A 19296-nucleotide genomic window follows, 5' to 3' on the forward strand; every position below is an offset into this window, starting at 1 on the left:
GAAAGTTTGCAAGGACTCTGTAAATAGTCTGCCACTCTGCATGAGACAATGTGGTCCTGAAAGGAAACCAGATGAAACCTCAGTTAGCGAATATATTGACCAATATTCATGTGTGATACTAAATTATGAAATAACTCTTTTACAGAAGAGTATAAGGTGCTAAGATGTACCTTTTGCTTCAATATATCTGTCTCCTCAGAACATTCACAGGGAACTCTAAAATACCTATGCAAATACCAACTTTCTCAAAGTTGGAGCATAGGCACATCCTTTGATTTCCAGCCCATTGGTTGATCACTCAAGAACCTAACTTGGAATTTTAGGGCACAGCCTGAGGAATGGTAGTGGTACAACTTTCTGGAAGTCAATATTTTCACTCTAATCTATCTATCTATCTATCTATCTATCTATCTATCTATCTATCTATCCATTCAGTCGTATCCAACCCTTGGTGATTGCATGGACTGTCACTCGTAAGCAACTTTTTCCATGAATTCTCTTAGCAATTATTTTTACAGGGTAGGTTACCAGGTCTTTCCCCAACCCCTACCATGCAGGAGATCCCGTATGGCCAGGGATGTTCACTCTAATAATGTACAGTAAAACAAGAAGCTGAAGGATCAGGAGTCAAATTAAAGCTGAAGTAATAACTATGTGCTTCTGTTACACAGCAGCTGTCCAGGTTCTCAAGCAGCACGGTTAATACAGGTCTCTGAATGGCCACACATGCCAAGCTCAATTTACCATTTTGCCTATTATTATGAAGAAGAAAACAAAAGAGGAGGATCATTCTGGGTGGTTGATAGTATAGAAACATGAACCCTGCAGGAATAAGTACCTTCATCTTTTACCGATCATGGAATTTGAGAACATTAAACAGAGTCTGTATCAAAGCATGGAATCTGTGTGAGAAGTCTCAAATTTGGATTGGCCTCTACTCTATCCAAAGCTACCGTAAAAAGAAAAATGGCTACTTTTTTATATTACCAGTTTGCACATGCCAACTGGTGAGCAATGGGCCCTATAAGTAATGAAACAGGCCATAAAATTTTTGCTGTGGCCACTGAACCAGTATGTCCTTGGATTTTGACGGTCCGGTCTGTAACAGATGTCACCATACACATTCCTGGCATAATCTAGAAGATCTGTTGGCTTAGAAAAGTGAATACTCATTTATCTTAGAGCAGGAATCTCCAAACATGTGAACCAACCATCAAGTTTACTGCCCTTCAGACGCAAGGGAGGCCAGACTGTGGCCAATGTGAGTAGAAATATCCAGGCATCAGTGGGAGTAGACAATATCTCAGACCTATATATATAAATAAAGAACCAGCGCCACAGAAATTATATAAAACAGTAAGCTGCAAAACCTAGCCTATAAACTTATAGAATATACAAAACTTCAAAAAAATTGGTTGCGCTTAAATACATACAAAAGTGTAACAAAAAAATAAATAACAAAACAATAAGAAACAATATTTTAAATCTAAATAAAATCCAGCAAAAACGAAAAAGTCCAAAAGTTCAAATAATCAATAATGTCCAAAATAATTCATCACCAAGTAAATCCACCACCAAAAATGGTTAAATAGAACTCACCAGAGTCATATGCTGATTGTTGAAAAACTAGCATATAGTACTTGTTATTCTGGGAGAAATGAATAATATGGTGACAACAACATTGGAGAAATGAGGGCTGACCTCTCACATCCATCCACTGCGTGAGGACATCGATGACGAAAAGCTTAGGGCGGTGCCTTTGGATGTGAGGTTCAGAATACTCCTGGTTTGTCTGCACGTAGCATGTGCATGTTTGGCTGGGTCTGAGTCACCTGTATTCATTACACATGCTGTCTATACTGGCGTCAGTCTGGACACCTTGCTTGTAAGTGCATTTCTTCATTAACCGCTTGCCGCCCTGCCACTGTATATATACGTGTGCAGGGCGGCAGTGGAGCGCAAAAGCACGTTTTAAAACGGGCTCCGATTGCCAGGAACACGCTTACATTTTGGCTTAAATTTATGACTAACTTTGAGTTTACGATATATTTTTTATAGCTGAAAGTAGAAAATATTGTTTTTTTCAAAATTTTTGTGTTTTTTTTGTTTATAGCGCAGAAAATAAAAAGCGCACAGGTGATCAAATACCACCAAAAGAAAGCTCTATTTGTGTGAAAAAAAGGACATACATTTCGTTTGGGTACAGCATTGCATGACCGCGCAATTATCATTTGAATTAGTGCAGTGCTGTATAGCAAAAAAAGGCATAAATTACAGTATTTATACCATAGTTTGTAGACGCTATAACGTTCACACAAAGCAATCAATATACACTTATTGGGATTTTTTTTTACCAAAAACATGTAGCAGAATACATTTTGGCTTAAATTTATGACTAACTTTGAGTTTACGATATATTTTTTATACCTGAAAGTAGAAAATATTGTTTTTTTTCAAAATATTCGTGTTTTTTTTTTGTTTATAGTGCAGAAAATAAAAAGTGCACAGGTGATCAAATACCACCAAAAGAAAGCTCTATTTGTGTGAAAAAAAGGATGTAAATGACCGCGCAATTATCATTTGAATTAGTGCAGCGCCAAACAGCAAAAAAAGGCCTGGTCATTAAGGGGGGTAAATCCTCTGGAGCTCAAGTGGTTAAAGTTTGATGCTTTTTAAACACATATTGCACCATGATTGTTCGCTTTTTTCTTTTGAGTGACGGTCTGATCATCTCTCAGTTTGGATACTAAATCACCTTTGGAGTGGATTTTCAACTTTGCAGCACATCATCTGTTGGAGTTCATCCCTCATTTCTTCAGTGTTGTTGTCACCATATTATTCATTTCTCCAAGAATAACAAGTACTATATGCTGGTTTTTCAACAATCAGCATATTACTCTTGTGAGTTCTATTTAACCATTTTTGGTGGTGGATTTAGTGGGGATGAATTATTTTGGACATTATTGATTATTTGAACTTTTGGACTTTTTCGTTTTTGCTGGAATTTATTTTGATTTAAAATATTGTTTCTTATTGTTTTGTTATTTTTTTTTTTTTTACACTTTTGTATGTATTTAAGTGCAACCTATTTTTTTAAATATCTCAGACCTGGTGGTCAGTGGGAGTAAAAAAATTACTTAGCGCCTGTGGTCAGTAGGAGAAGGAATTTTGCTTCACCATTGGTATCAGTGGGCGGACGAGTTCCCCATCTTTGGTTTCAATGGAAGGAATAGTGCCTTATTGTCGGTTTCAGTGGGAGGAATAGTGCCTCATTGTTGCTGCCAGTAGGAGGAATAGTGACTTGCATCAGTGGGAAGAAGAGTGCCCCAAGGGCCTGAAAAAGGCAGGTAAAGGGCCGCATCCATCCTGCAGAGCCATTTGGGGATTAGAATAATTAAGACTTAAATAATTTAAGGGAAAAAAAAAAAAAAATCTGAGTATTCTCTATTCCTTTAGTTGGTCAGCCCCAGTAAATACGGTCTCCATGTACAAGAATTTGTACATGTTCAATAATAACACCTGCTGTGCAGACCATTAAAGGACATTGCGTACATTTTCTCTTTTTCTTTCTTACTACCACTTGAGTCCTGATAATCAAGAAAGTCCAGAGATAGCGAAGATATTATCCTGACCTTTGAAGGTTTTTATTAGCTACTAATGCAATTATAATAAGTCCCTATCAATAATACTTGATATGCCTGTCTACCGTCACCCCTGCCGATGTCTGAAATTCCTCACATTTCAGTTGGATTTGCAAGGTTTGACCTCTCTGTTTTGCGTAGAAGGGCCATATTTGGGCTCAGCGTTTTGCTATAACGTCAACCTTTTGACCTGCTGTTGCCCCACTCTCTTCCTTATCAAGAGAAAGTCCCATTAGGACACATGACAGGCTGCCTAGTAGCAGGGACAGATAACAACGCACAGGCCCTTTTCATATAATCTCCTTAATGGCCTAGCAGAAGAGCTCTGGTTGAGAATGGATTAGCTCCTCCAGAAGGTTGGTTTAAGTGGATTAATTGTAATGATTAATGTATAACAAGCAGCTCCTTTTCTTCTGTAACAGCTGAAGGTGAAAGTGCGCTATTTATGTGTCATCATAAAACGTTGGCTCTGCCATGCTTAACGCTGAACTGCACTGTTGATGGCAGCGACCTTGTGGCAGTTAATCCTCTTGAGAAGCAGAAGCCTATCAAAGGAAGGGTTATTATTTAGATCGACAAGGATCAAAATGTCCGGGGGTAGGCAGGCTACTCTTCGATTATTATACCATATTTCCTTCTTACTTTCAAAAGGTGAATGAATGATAAATTAACTAATAATTACACATGGAATAATCTCATTTCTGAAACAATAGTGCACTTTTACCACAGTTTAGCTTACTAAAAATATCAAGGAAAATCAAGCAAATTTCCAAATATATTTTTTTTCTTTCTTTTGCTGTCCCCTAGGAGCTCTTTTGAGATCTCCAACAGTCAGATAGCTTACAGTTTCCACCTGAAATCTAAAAGAGTTTTGCAAACGTCTTCATACAAATGTACAGGGATGTGCATGTCCCTAGATGAAGACGCTTGCAGATGTCTACCTCCCAATAATACCAAACTGCTAACCTCACTGTTTTTTCATTGAATGTGGGACAGTTGTGGTCTTTTTCCCCAATGGATAATGCAAGTTGTCAAAGCCTGACAGAATGGCAGACATTGGGCAGTAGTTGTCCAGTGATTGTGGCACTGGTGCCCAACCACCTACTCTTTGGTACTTGTTGTGCAGCCCTCATACCTCAGAAGTCAGTAGGGGAAGCACTGATTTGTAAACAGGCTGTAATGGCAGTCTCACTTAATATGTCCCCAGTCTCTAAACGACCCCAGCAGAAAATCTCCAGTATTCAACCACAGTCGTATCATGTTCACAATCTTTGACTATCTCCAGTGGTTTATCTTCAGTGTATGGCCATCTACTGTGATATATCTTCAGTCTTTGATCAGCTTCTGTGGTATATCTATAGTCTCCGACATCTCCTATGATATATCTTCAGTCTTTGATTAGCTTCTGTAGTATATCTATAGTCTCCGACATCTCCTGTGATATATCCAGGGGCAGACTGACAACTCATGGGGCCCCCGGGCAATAGGGGATCATGGGGCCCCTATGTCCTTGCCCAAACTCAAAAAAGCCTATGAAAAAGGTACCAGGGGCATCTCATGGGGCCCCCTACTGACCCCGGGCCCTCGGGCAGTGCCCGAGTTTCCAAACGGTCAGTCCGCCCCTGGATATATCTTCAGTCTTTGATCAGCTTCTGTAGTATATCTATAGTCTCCAACATCTCCTGTGATATATCTTCAGTCTTTGACCATCTACTGTAATATTTCTATAGTCACTGACATCTCCTGTGATAAATCTTCAGTCTATGACTATCTACTGTAGTGTATCTATAGTCTCCAGGGGCGGACTGACCATTTGGAAACTCGGGCACTGCCCAAGGGCCCGGGGTCAGTAGGGGGCCCCATGAGATGCCCCTGGTACCTTTTTCATAGGCTTTTTTGAGTTTGGGCAAGGACACAGGGGCCCCATGATCCCCTATTGCCCGGGGGCCCCATGAGTTGTCAGTCCGCCCCTAATAGTCTCCAACGTCTGCTGTGATATATCTTCAGTCTTAGACCATCTACTGTAGTATAGCTATAGTCTCCAACATTTTCTGTGATATAGCTTCAGTCTATGACTATCTGCTGTAGTATATCTATAGTCTCTGATCATCTACTGTAGTAAATCTGTAGTCTCTTATATCATTACATATACTGAATATTATGGTTTAATATTACAATATTTACTATTTCTCATAGAAGGGGTATCAGTTGAGACTGTTTGCAAACCCTTGAAAATGTAGGAATTTCTGCATTTAGCGTTTTATTTATTTCTGTGGAGAAGGTAGAAAGTGACAAAACTTGGCTTTTCCAATGAAAAAGCTGAAAGTGAATTTCTCCATAATGTATCCTCATTTTCTTTCAGCTCCTTAAAACATCAGTACAAGTGGAAATATTCTTAGAGCCTCACTTTGAATCTAAAAGTTGTGGGAGGCAGTCGCAATAAACATTTTAGCATTTTTACAATTTCATAACAAGTCATACATTTAATGACAATGTAGGACAACTTTCTCAACCTTTCCACCCCAGAGGAACCCTTATAATTATCATGTCTCAAGGAATCCCAGATAAAACCAAACGATCAGGGATTAGTGGGAAAAATGCCACTTACATTGATGGCCAGTGGGAAGCATACCCGTTTTAGTGGAGTTCAGAATGTCTTACATACAGTGCAACCCAGCCTCCACAGTGCCCTTGCAAAACCTTACAACCTCCTAGAGAGAGACCCCAAACCCCCTCCCATGACCCTAACCCCCACAACTGCCCACAACTCCCTCCAAAAACAGTATCCCCTACAGGACCACCAAGTCTACTGCGGACTCCACTAACCCACTCCAGAACGCCCAACCCCCCCAAAGTGAAACCCAGCCCCATGCACAGCCTTGCAGCATTTCAATGCATATTTTTGCATTCCTATACTTTAATTGTATGAGTATAATTTTTTTTTCTGTTGGGGCATTTTATTTTTTGAAAGAATTTCCCAGGCCCTGGTCTCAATAAGTTTGAGAACAACCGGTATACACAACTTTTGTTGCTCAGTGTGCTACTAGAGAATCCACATCTTTTACCATTATTTACAATATACAAGTATATAGACCAGAATGTCTTACAGAGAGCTAAAAATATCACTGGTCTCATTCTGTACTGCTGGCTCTGCCTAATTCTGTTTGCCCTAGATCAGTGCATATACCATCTGATGTGAGGCCAGGCAGCCACTGCTTAAGGAACCCCTAGAAACCTGTGAAGGAACCCTAGGGTTCCAATGAACCCTGGTTGAGAATGGCTGGAGTAGGATATCCTCACAAGATATTACATCCTCAACATCCCATCCCTATGGACCATGAGTCTACCATTATGAACAAACACATACACGGCACATTACAGCTGACTATTCGCTACAACAGAAGGCACAAATAGCTGCCAGCTTGTTAAAATTAATTGTAAGAGATGCTTTGATGTTGATCATGTGCATCAAAGCTCATTATGTAGAGTACTGTTTTTGAGGAACAGTATTTCACTATCAACTTTGCCACGTATACTAATTTGTAATGTAAATACTTTATGCTGCAAAACTGCAAAAAACAAATGCTGCTCCTTAACAGATTTTGTCTTAAAGAGCACCTGTCATTTCACCGAATAACCCTGAACTTAAACCCATTGGAGAGCTGGCACTCACCAATGCCTTTACCCACTGCCGTTGTGGCCTACTCAAAGGTTTTCACGAAAATTAAAGTTTTCTGATGATTGATACTTACACTCTGCTAGCCCTTCACCCCTGCAAGTACTTAATATTAAAGCACTTTTTTGTTCTTCATGCCCTATGTTATGATCCCACTCCAGTGTTCTATGGTGAAAGAGCTGTATAATGGTCACATCTCCCATCGCAAGTATCCCACCCAGGCTTTTCTTGTAGAGATGGACAAATATGACCAGGTCTGTTAGACTACTGAGTTCCCTTGGCAGTGTGGTCACACTTTGTTACCAGTTGGACTGCACAGTATAAGTCTGCATATACACTAAGCTCCATTGGATGATAAGCTCTCCTGGCAGGTGAAAAGTGCAAAACGCTGCAAAAACACGTCTAAACGCGGTACTGCATTACCCGCGTTTGGCTCTTGGATGTTTATTCATTGCATTGGCCAAAATACTTGCCATTGAAATTAATAAATGCCCAAGTGCTAAACGTGACTTGCGCTTAGGGGTGTTTACCCACATTTTTGGTGCGGTTTGTGGTATTTGGCCAAAACACTCCTCTCCGAGATGCGATTCTTCTGCGTTCAGGAGAGGGACATTTAACTACCCCTAAATTCAGCTGCTAAACGCTGATAAAAGTCTATGTGAGCATGGACACATAGGCTTTTATTGAGTTGAGGGGCTTTGGCAAAAAAACACCAAAAGCTCCTAAATTCATGTTTCGTAGCAGTAGTGTACATGCAGCCTGATTCAGACTCCCGGAAAAACTGCTATATCAGGAACTGGAGGTATGACTAAGATACCGAAAGGTTTTAAGTGCAATGTGCATCTAGCTAAATATATATTCATTTGATTTCAACTGAGTGTCAAAGACTGGAATGTAGTGGGTCAAAAAAGTAGTATTTTACGGTAGAATTGTCTGAGACTAATGTCCAGGGACATTTGTAAGGGTAAAGCTGTCTAAAATCCAGCACTGTCCCTGCAGCAGACAGTTTCCCAGTTGCTGCAACAAAAAGAAATAATAATTTGAAACTCATTGGCAGAACATTAACTGGTACTTACATTTGGAATCCTTGGTCCATGAAACACCTGTTCCGGAGTAACCCAGCCCAGAGCTGAACGCCAACGATCCCGAAGATGAAAAACACAAAGAAACACAAGAGAAGGACGTTGCCTAACATAGGCAGTGTATCTAACAGCAAAGTCACCAGTATTCTCATACCTGCAGAGAGAGAAACACCACAAATCAATCCAAGGTTTTAGACAATGATATTAACTAATTGACATAGACAAGCTCCCAACTCCAGCTAAGATGTTTAATTTAGTTTAAGCCCTGGTTCACATATATGCAGCCATGCAGGCCGCATTTTGCACGGGCACAAGAGCCCATTCATTTGAATGGACTCCCATGTCTTGTGGCACGCAGGGAAGAAGTCCCTGCACTTCTTCAGAAAACGTAGCCTGCACAGGAACCTCGGTTTCCAGTACGGTTGCATTTCCCAGTGGGGACGGCGTGCCATTAGAAGTAATGGCACCCGCCCGCGGGTCCGCAATTCTCTGTGCGGGTGGTCGGCTGCACAGATTTTCGTGCGGATCTGCAGCAGCACCACACACACATATGTGAACCTAGCCTTACCCTAGGTTCACATCTGTGCGGGTGGTGCCGCTGCAGATCCACACGAAAATCAGTGCAGCCGCACCACCCGCACAGAGAATTGCGGACCCGCGGGCGGGTGCCATTAGTTCTAATGGCACGCCGCCCCCACTGGGAAATGCAACCGTACTGGGAACCGAGTTTAACGTGCGGGCTGCGTTTTCCAAAGAAGTTCAGGGACTTCTTTCTCTGAGTGTCACGGGCACGGGAGTCCATTCAAATGAATGGGCTCTTGTGCCCGCACAAAATGCGGCCCGCACAGATGTGAACCTAGCCTTAGATAGAACAGGGCAAGGTTAGAGCCTCTGTCAGATTTTTATTGCCCTCTGTATCCCAAATTGTGATGTCAACTGAATCTTGATTTTAAAACAGCAACATAAACTCCATGTGTAACAAAACAAAAGCTGTGCAATATCTTACTGCTTATTTACTTTCTAAACCAGCTATAGCCTGTGTAGAAAATACCTGCCCTACTTGCCAGCAGCTTCAGAGAAGGATCCTTGCTCTTTTTGGAGAAGCAGTGGTCTCTCTGCAGATGTCTGACACCCCCCCCCCCCCCCGCTGAATTTGACCTATAGCTCTGTGATCATCAATGCTCACAATCCCTGCTAATAAAAGAGCTCTGGTTCTAACTCAGTTCGGAGTATGTCAGACCCAGGGGCGGACTGACAACTCATGGGGCCCCCAGGCAATAGGGGATCATGGGGCCCCTGTGTCCTTGCCCAAATGCAAAAAAGCCTATGAAAAAGGTACCAGGGGCATCTCATGGGGCCCCCTACTGACCCTGAACCCTCGGACAGTGCCCGAGTTTCCAAATGGTCAGTCCGCCCCTGGTCAGACCTTGGAGACCAGTGCTTACACACAGACAGCAAGGGTCCATCTCTGCAGTATTCTTGCAGAAAACAAGCTTTTTTTCTAAAAAGAAAAGCACACCTTTGGTTATGATACATCTGGAATGTATTTTGTGTGGGTGTCAGGTTTAAGATATAAGCAAATATTTATTGTAGTACTCAACCCAGCTTTTTTTAAAACTTCATATTCAGATACAAAGTGGGAAAATCACTTTTTCATTCATATATTGCTATTAACCCCAAAGCTTAACTAAACTTAACCTTTGTACATAAAAAAGGACTTATTGGAACTATGAGATGGTATTAGGAGAGATAGGAAGCCCATATCGTCTTTGGACACTTTTGTGGGCCATTAATAACAGCCTCATACATGTGAGAGTAGTATACACCAGTGGTTCTCAACCATCTGGCTGTGGCCTTTGGTGGGCTGCAGCCTCCTTCCTCTCAGGCCTCCATCCAGCTGCAGATCTCCTAACCTCCCACAATGCACCCAACCTCCCATAGTGCCCCAAGCCTATTGAGAGCCCTCAGCTCTCCAGCCACCTGCATGTCCTCTAGCTTGCTGCATTGCCTCCAACTCTACACAGTGCCCCCCAACCTCAGTGCAACCCAGCCCCCACAGTGCCCCTGCAAAACCTCTCAGCTTCCTAGACAGAGACCCCAAACCCCCTCCCGTGACCCTAGCCCCCACAACTGCCCACAACTCCCTCCAGAAACCACATCCCCTACAGGACCACCGAGTCTGCTGCGGACTCCACTAACCCGCTCCAGAAAGCCCAACCTCCCCAAAGTGACACCCAGCCCCATCCACAGCCTTGCAGTATTTCAATGCATACTTTTGCATTCCTATACTTTTATTGTATGAGTATAATTTTTTTTTACTGTTGGGGCAATACATTTTTTGAAAGAATTTCCCAGACCCTGGTCTCAATAAAGTTGAGAACCACCGATATACACAACTTCAGTGTGCTACAAGAGAATCCACATCTTGTTTTTTTACTATTAATTACAATATACAAGTATATAGACCATACAAGTAACTTAACAGCGGTCATTTTCATGCTGGCTCTGTGGGAGCCAAAAAAATAACTGAAATGTGTTGACCTGAGAATGGGCTAAAATTTGAGAACCACTAGTATACCCAACTTCTGTTACATTTGCTCAGTGCGCTGCAAGGGAATCCACCTATTGGCCTTTTACCATTATTACAAAATATACAAGTACACAGACCATACAAATAACTTCTAAAAGGGGCAGGGGTGGACTGACCATTTGGGAACTCGGGCTCTGCCCGAGGGCCCGGGGTCAGTAGGGGGCCCCATTAAATGCCCCTAGTACCTTTTCATAGGCTTTCTTGGGTGTGGTTTGAGGACACAGGGGCCTTATGATCCCCTATTGCCCGAGGACCCATGAGTTGTCAGTCCGCCCCTGAACAGGGGTAATTTCCATACTGGTCTTGTGGAAGCGAATAAAATTTGTGAAACGTGTCAACTGTTGAATGGAAAAAAAATTCAGAAAGCTGAAATGTAAATGGTCTCACATGTATTGTAAATTATTGTAATTTAATATAAAATTTGGGCTTTTTACACTATGCTCTAATATAATAGATTGTTTGCATATGGTAGTTTTCTTGGGTGTTACAGTTACAGTCTCTTTTTTCTGTGTTGAGCAATTTTTACATTTAAAAATATAGCAACCATTAAAAGTTACAGAAAAGTGTTGTTTCCATTTCCTCTTGAATCCCACTGACATGCATTGCAAGAAATATAAAACAGAAAAAAAAAATTGTATTTTTAAACCGGTAAAACGTCTGACTATTCACTGCTCTTCCGTCATTGAAAATTTGTTGCAATGATAAGACACGTTTGTTGGTCATAGTCATCTGCGGGCATGTGGGTGAATTTAGGCACACGAATATGCCCCAATTTCACCCTCTCTTTCTTATATACACCCCTCTATATACAGACAGATTAGAGGATACTGAAATGATTTTCCCTGGAGTTGTGCACCATGACAACCAAGCCGAGAACACCAGAGGACAAATGGCCCCACGCCGATGAAGGAATTGTCTGTAATCTCAGCCCAGAATTAACATGATATGAGCCGTTCTAAGCCTGAACACCCACACAAGTGTGTGCCAGGCCAAAATACCGCCCATCAACCAACTATCAAAATTAATATGTGAGCTTACATAATCGGGAGAAAGACTAAGCGGTCATAGCACGCCGTCTATAAATAAACAAAAGGTTGACTGTGTGCAGGAGTCAGGTTATCTACGATATATATGAGCTGAAGGGCAAATACACCGTCTGCTTCATCAAAGTGTTTGTAGAAATAACTGACTTTGTTACCCCTGGCAAGCAATATCATCTTCCTCTCTTTTTCTGCCTTATTATATATATATATTTTTTTTTTTTTTTCTACAGTTGGAAAGTGGTTAATCTGTCGTCTACGATGGGAAATCCACCTGAATTATGTTTTGCGCCCAAGTCAGCCAACCAGGCTTCTAGATAGCATAGCTTACACAGGAGAATATTTCAGATGCTGATACTCCACATTGAACAGCTCCTTTCCCCCCCCCCTAAATCAGGGTTGTGAAGCCATGCCATACTGGAGAAGAGCTTCCATACTCAGGTCCTAATTTAGAAAATGTTTCCACATGGAGGCTATTTATTAAAGCCAGACTCTAGAAATTAAACAAAACCTACCATTGAAATGGGGTCCTGCAAGGGTTGACTGCTCACTCAGTCTAGGGGTGGAGGAATAAAGATTAATACTTACCATATTCCTGCTCCAATGGGGTCCCTCCAGTGGTGCAACCAGTGTTATGAAGCCGTCATTCTAAGGTGCTTGCACTCCTTCCTTCTCCACATACAATGTACAGTTCATAGCCCTGCATTGTATGTGATGTTGTCAGGGAAGTAGGTAAAGATGGTTTAGGGGGGGCAACCCCCCCCAGAACATCTGCAGCACAGCTGCTAGTGCTGAGAGATGCACTGGACACCCAAAGCAAGAGCTGTTCCTGCAGCCCGTCGGCCTCCTATCTGGCTCTGGTCACAGGACCCAGCTGTGGGAGAACTTATCTTACTCTGAACTGCCCTGGTCTGGTAAGTATATTTTATGGATGGGGAGAGCTCTACTGAGGGGGGAGGGCTGTACTGGAGGTGGGGAAGAAGAGCTGTACTGGGGGAAAGGAGGGGGACCTGTACTAAGTGGGGAGAGCTGTACAGTGGGAAAAAGGGGGGGAGGAAATGTACTGGAGGGGGGAGAGCTGTACTGGAGGTGGGGAAGAAGAGCTGTACTGGGGGAAAGGAGGGGGGCCTGTACTGAGTGGGGAGAGCTGTACAGTGGGAAAGAGGGGGAGGAAATGTACTGGAGGGGGGAGAGCTGTACTTGGGTGGGGGAACTGTACTTGGGGGAAAGAGCTGTGCTGTTGAAGGGAATCTTGTAACTCCTATGCTAAGTCGCTCCCATGGTGAACCCAATTTAGCCAAATGCACAAGTCACTATGGTTTGCCGCTTGTGACACCTACGTTTTTTCCTCTGGGTCCCCAAGGCTCAATGTCTATGTCCTTGGATTAGGTCAAGGTAAGTAATACAGCCTTATCATCTCTCTTAAACCTAAGGAGCATTTATCCCTTGGAGCCAAAGTAAGAGTAGACTTTGTCTAACTCCTGGAGCTGGACTTTAAAGCTGATCTCTATACAACCCCCCCTTCCCCAAAAAAAGTTTAGATGACCTTCCTTTAGCTAATCCCCCAATTACTTCTGTAAAGACAAAAAACTAAGTTAAAAGCGCTAAATTCTTACCTAAATCTGTGGTCATGTGACATATTGGGTAGCATTTACTAAAACTGGTGCACTCAGAATCAGCTGTGCATAGTAGCCAATCAGCTTCTAATTTCCGATTGTTCAGTTAAGCTTTCACAACAAAACCTGAACGCTTATTGGTTTCTATGCAGAACTGCACAAGATTTTGCACTCTTCACTTTTAGTAAATCTCCCCCATTTGGTCTCATGTCTCCTATCTTCTGGGCTGCAGAAAGGAGGAGTCCTGCTATGATTCCTGCATTGCTTCATGGTGATGTGGATGTTTCATATTGGCTGTCCATTGATGAGGGAGGGGTTAAGACTGCTGTGATGACATCACTTAAAGGGGCAGCAACCAGACCACTTGGTGGCAGGCCTGAACTGCAACAGTGGATCCCTGGTCATCACTCAAGGAACAGATGCTGCATTAGATCATGTGACTGATTAAAAAATGGTTCTTGGGTTTAGAAAAAAACTCCAGGGAATGATGGAAGCAGGTGGAAGTAGGGATAAGGGGAGGGGGTAAGGGAGGGGTTCAAATTTTGCCCAGAGATTATCTTTAAGATTTAACATGTTGCTTATTGCTGTCAAATGCCTGAGGGATCATTGTCATAGGTATAAAGCACATTCGCCTACCCCGTGTTCCTTGAACCCCGTCCATTGCATATCTGGATATCCAGACCCATGTCTCAGTAACATTAACTGTATTAATAACACAGATTATTTTAAAACTCCCTCCCCGGAGAGGTGTCTTCACTGACTTCAGGCTGCAGAAAGGGGGTGTGAAGGAACCTAGGAACCTTATCTCAAGTCACCATGGGAGGGCACCACCTTAGATATAATTCCCATCCTGCCTCTCCATACAAGTGGCTGGTGTCTCCTTTTACAAGCTTGGCTTTTTATAACACAATGCCGTAAAGGGACAAAGTGACACTTTAACAATGTCAGGGCTTTCACAAGCCATGCATGTCAGCAAATCAGCTTTATATTATGTCTCGCTGAGCTGTTACAAAGCCATGTTTTGTGAAGGATAACATAAATGGCATTCTCTCTTAGGTAAAGGGTAGCTTCACCTTTTGGGCAAATAAACATAATCAATCAACATTTATCTAGGAACATATCACTTATTTACACTCTTAAAAAGAGTTTTATTGCTGCACTAAGTCAAGCTCGTTGCCGGCTGAATTATGACTTTAAAAATGTGTTCTCACTGTATTAGAATCTGTAAAATATTCCCCAGAGTCTCAGTGGAGAGCTTTCCTGTCTGTGCTAGGCAGACAAAGAACTGTAAAAAGTCATGTGGATGGTTTGCTACACTCATTGACAAGCTCTGCACTGACCTTCTCTCAGCAGAACCTTTCCTTCTGTAGCACCCTCCTAGTTGGGTTGCCAGTAAAATAAGGTAAATTTAGTTTTTGGCTCCTCTATAGCCAGTGGAGCAGAGTTTGATTGCTTTTGGCTGTTCTGTGTACTGATGGTTGCAAGCTCAACTGCTTCCCCCTGTCTTCTAGTAGCTTCTAGAATATAGTGGGTTGGAAGAAGCAGACCCTCGACTGAATATTCATACAGCCTCAGCCAATCCTTGGTCAAGGGGATAACCAGCAAGGGGCTGAGGTGTGTATAAATAATCTGGGGTCTGGAACATGGGTCCTTGTCCTTGAGGAGAAGCCCCAGCCTAAAGGGCTGCTGCCCTTCTGGGCAGATTAGCTAAAGACTGTAGGAGTTTCATGAAAGATCTGGCCCGGAGGCTTTAGGATATAGAGTCTGGCTGGTACTGGAAGGAGGTATCCATGTACACAGGGACACAGTGAGTAGAGGCCTGAGAGAGAGAAATCCTTGAGAATGCTGTTGAACCCTGGGGGAGATTGTTCCCGATTTGCTGGTTTAGGGCTGCTTCAATATGCTGTTTGTCCACTACTTCTCATCACAAGAGGTCCACCATGAAGAGTTTAGCCATTACCAGAAAGCATCCTCTGTTACAGTTTGAACTAGATTTGGGGTATCCTAAGGCAGACCCTACACCCCAACCAAGTTTAACTAGCAGTAGACTTCAAAAAGACACTCCCTGCCTGGTTTATGTTTATGAGAGACTGGGGAACTGCTGTGTGCCTCGCTACCATGCACCCAATAAGGGAATAGAATTTGGTACAAATAGCGGGACCCATCAGGGGTTTGTGTGCTACACTTCTGATCATGGTCATCAGACTATTGCAGCCTTTCTCAAACTTTTGTACTCCAGAGGTACCCTTAAAATAATTTGAGGGTCTCAAGGAATTCTTACTAAAAGCAATTCATCAAGGGTTAGTGGTAAAAAATGCCTCTTACATTGGCAGTCAGTAGGAAGAGTGCAACCTTACAGAAAACTAGAATGATAATTGATATCATGCAGTTGGCTCTGCCAAGAGACGTTGACTCCAGAATTATGCAAGCATCATCAAATGGAAGGTCAATTAGCCACAGCTCAAGAAATCCCTAACAACCCCTGGAGGAACCCTAAGGTTCCACATAACCCTGGCTGAGAATGGCTCGTCTATATAGGAAAGGGTGGCTTGTAATATCTCCAAAGCAAATCAGGTAGATAATTAAACTTATATGTACCAGACCTTTTATTTATGCAGGAGTACCATTTTAATGAGATTGTCCTAGCTATAAAAAAAATGCCCTCAGAACATGAGTATGTATATAATTCATACACATGTCTGTAGGGTTTGCTTTAAATTACTATCTGGATGTCACACTTGGTGAGTCACTGCTGCTGGAAAATCAATTACAAGGTAAGCCGCCCACAGTGCATATTGTTTTCAGTGGAAGTTTACTGATAGAACCTTTTCATAGAGAAAAAGCACTATTGTACTGTGTTAGCCAAGAGAAGTGATACGCTTTATTGGCTAACCTATTAAACAAGCTTTGGGGATGCCTGATATAGGCATCCCGAAAGCTTGCATCTTTAATAACTCAAAGTAGGGGTCTCCCGTGGGCCAGATTTGGCTGCAATAAGATTTTATCAGTGCAGGGGTGGACTGACCATTTGGAAACTCGGGCACTGCCCGAGGGCCGAGGTCAGTAGGGGGCCCCATGAGATGCTCCTGGTACCTTTTTCATAGGCTTTTTTGAGTTTGGGCAGGGACACAGGGGCCCCATGATCCCCTATTGCCCGTGGGCCCCATGAGTTGTCAGTCCGCCCCTGATCAGTGGCATATCCTCAGGTCAGCAGAGGCTGCCTATGCATTCAGGATTCAGATCACCAGAGGCTTCGACTTCATGTGAAAGGGTCATTCTGTGGAAGACCCTGATATAAGGGGGGACTCTGATGGGGGCCCTGATAGAAGGGGGGGGACCCTGATAGGGATTCTGATGTAAGTGAGGGGAACCCTGATCTCAGAGGGACTCTGATAGAGACCCTGATGTAAAGGGGACTCTGATGAAATAGGGACTCTGATGGAGGCCCTGATATAAGGGGGAACTCTGATGGAGATCCTGGTTTAGGAGGGACTCTAATGGAGACTGTTATGTAAGGGGGGCTCTGATGTTGATCCTCACATAAGGGTGGACTCTGATGTAAATTGGACTCTGATGGAAATTCTGATGTAAGGAGATGGGGACCCTCGTGTAAAAGGATGGACCTTGATGTAAGATGAACTCTGACAGAGACTCTGATGTACGGGGAGCCTCTGTTAAGGATCCTGATGCCAGGGGGGACTCTAATGGTGACTGTGATGTAAAGGGGGACTCATTTATTTATGGAACTGATTTCTTTTTTGATCCAAGAATATTAGTAAACTATACTATGTGGCCCTCATACTGAAAAGCTTGGAGAACCCTGAATTAAAGTGACATTAAAACTTATTCTTTGATTTTCCCTACGAATGTAAGACTTACCTATTATGATGCCTTCTGATGTCCAGATCTTCTTCCTTCAACCTGATTCTGGTGGTCACCTCAGCACCCTCCCTTACCCTGAAGGTCATGAAAACTAATCCAGCAGCAAGCGGCAGAGAATGGGGGAGTTTTGTAAGTGTTTGGGCACACTGGGGTATTATGTCTTGAAGCCTTTATAGCTAAGCTAAGCAGTGAAGTTAAAAAAAGCTGAGCTTTTATTATCACTTTAATTTAATCAATAAGTAGGAATCATGTAAACTCCAAACATTTGCATTGAGAAACAGAAAACTGGTAACATACAACAGCTGTGCTGTACTGCAATGCATGAAGCACAGCATGTATTTATAGTGAGCTAATATGATTGCCCCAATGTACAATTCCATGTAAACATTTCATGAAACTATATGTAGAAGCAAGTTTTTTAAATATTATATGTTGGTAAGAATGTTGGACTCTCATTAAAGTTCAACTCCAGCTATTTTAAGTTTAGGTTAAAGCAGGGAAGGGCTAGGACAGGGCGGGGAAACCCAAATCTTTGAGGTGGATCAGTCCGGAATTATGGCAGGGAAATCTTGCAGCTGGAGTATTCAAGACTTAAATGAAACGAAGGGTAGGCTCAGCTCATCAGGATCTATGTGTATCTTAAATATCAATTTTAGATGGAATGACCCTTTAAGTTGATCACATTCATGTAAATGTCTAAAAAATGAAGACATAGATTCTCTTTATGGACAAGTCAACACTTATAACAGGTGTTCGTATTTTTTTCTGAGCAAGGCCACGCCATACATCTGTCATGGACCCCTGCACCTACAGTAGTGCCATTTCCTGTAGTTAAGTCCTTTCCTTCCTACAAGATGATTAAATATTACATTTTACCAGAAATGCAGAAAACCTCAAGCATCTGGATATTATTAGGAGCTGCCCCTGCAGATGACTTACGCAGACTGTCCATATATGATACACAAGCCTCCTTCAGGAGCCTACAAATCCGCCAACCTGCTGTACTCCGACTTTTATTAACCCAGGGAATGGTTGTCTTTGTGCATGGAACTTAATTATATTTCTAATGACATTGATTAACTCGGCAGAGGATGACCTCGGCGCAGTCTTGGGGCTTCCACTAGCTGGTTTATTTTTGTGACCTTAAGCAAATTTGCCTCTATTTCCTTTCTTGCTAAAGATTGCTTTTCCAGGCTGCGGCGGGCTTGTGGGAATTGCCAACCCTTCCTTCTCACCTTTTATAGATAATGGATACGAGAGCCATTCGCAGGCTGAAGATGTCATTTTCAGCCTTGAATTATTTTTATTAAAAGTCTTTGATAATTAAACTGGGAAATCCACACATGTGGTTATTGTTAAATTCCAGACAAATATTTAATACACAGCTCAAACATGTATTCTTCAAAAGCTTTGCCTGCCATAGGTTTTGTAACTTTGACCAGCCAGATGGCAAAGGCAGGTTGGTGACCTCAATTGTTCTTGCTGCACTTAGGCAAAGCACCTTGGTCACTGACCTGTCCCTGGTCTGCTGACTGGACAGTAAAGGAGAACTCCTTGCCATGACATGTGTGTAATAGCGCTGGACCAACAGAAGTGAAAATTGATACTGATGGATCTACTGTAAACAGATTTTTTCTTCAAAGAAGCAAATCCATGGTTGAAGTCTTCTATGGGTGGACCATGTTCTGGACCTAGGCTGCTACCCCACCGATACCAACACAAGGAAGTGCTCACCAAAAGCTTGATCCTTGAATGTTTATGGAGGAGAG

The 19296-nt window shown here is 42.5% G+C and overlaps 1 protein-coding gene across 4 annotated transcripts in view; it reads right to left on the reverse strand.

Moving 5' to 3' along the window:
- The window catches only part of CACNA1H (calcium voltage-gated channel subunit alpha1 H), a 710377-nt gene that overhangs the window by 283405 nt on the left and 407676 nt on the right, over positions 1-19296 (reverse strand). For all 4 annotated transcript variants that reach the window (XM_089656030.1, XM_089656029.1, XM_089656027.1 and 1 more), the window contains exon 6: positions 8394-8553. In XM_089656030.1, coding sequence (XP_089512156.1) covers positions 8394-8553 — 160 coding nt within the window. The remainder of the gene's footprint in view (positions 1-8393; positions 8554-19296) is intronic.

The sequence above is a fragment of the Staurois parvus genome, unplaced genomic scaffold (assembly GCF_062004578.1).
Source record: "Staurois parvus isolate SC_StPar_1 unplaced genomic scaffold, SC_StPar_1.0 ptg000882l, whole genome shotgun sequence".
Classification (NCBI taxonomy): domain Eukaryota; kingdom Metazoa; phylum Chordata; class Amphibia; order Anura; family Ranidae; genus Staurois; species Staurois parvus.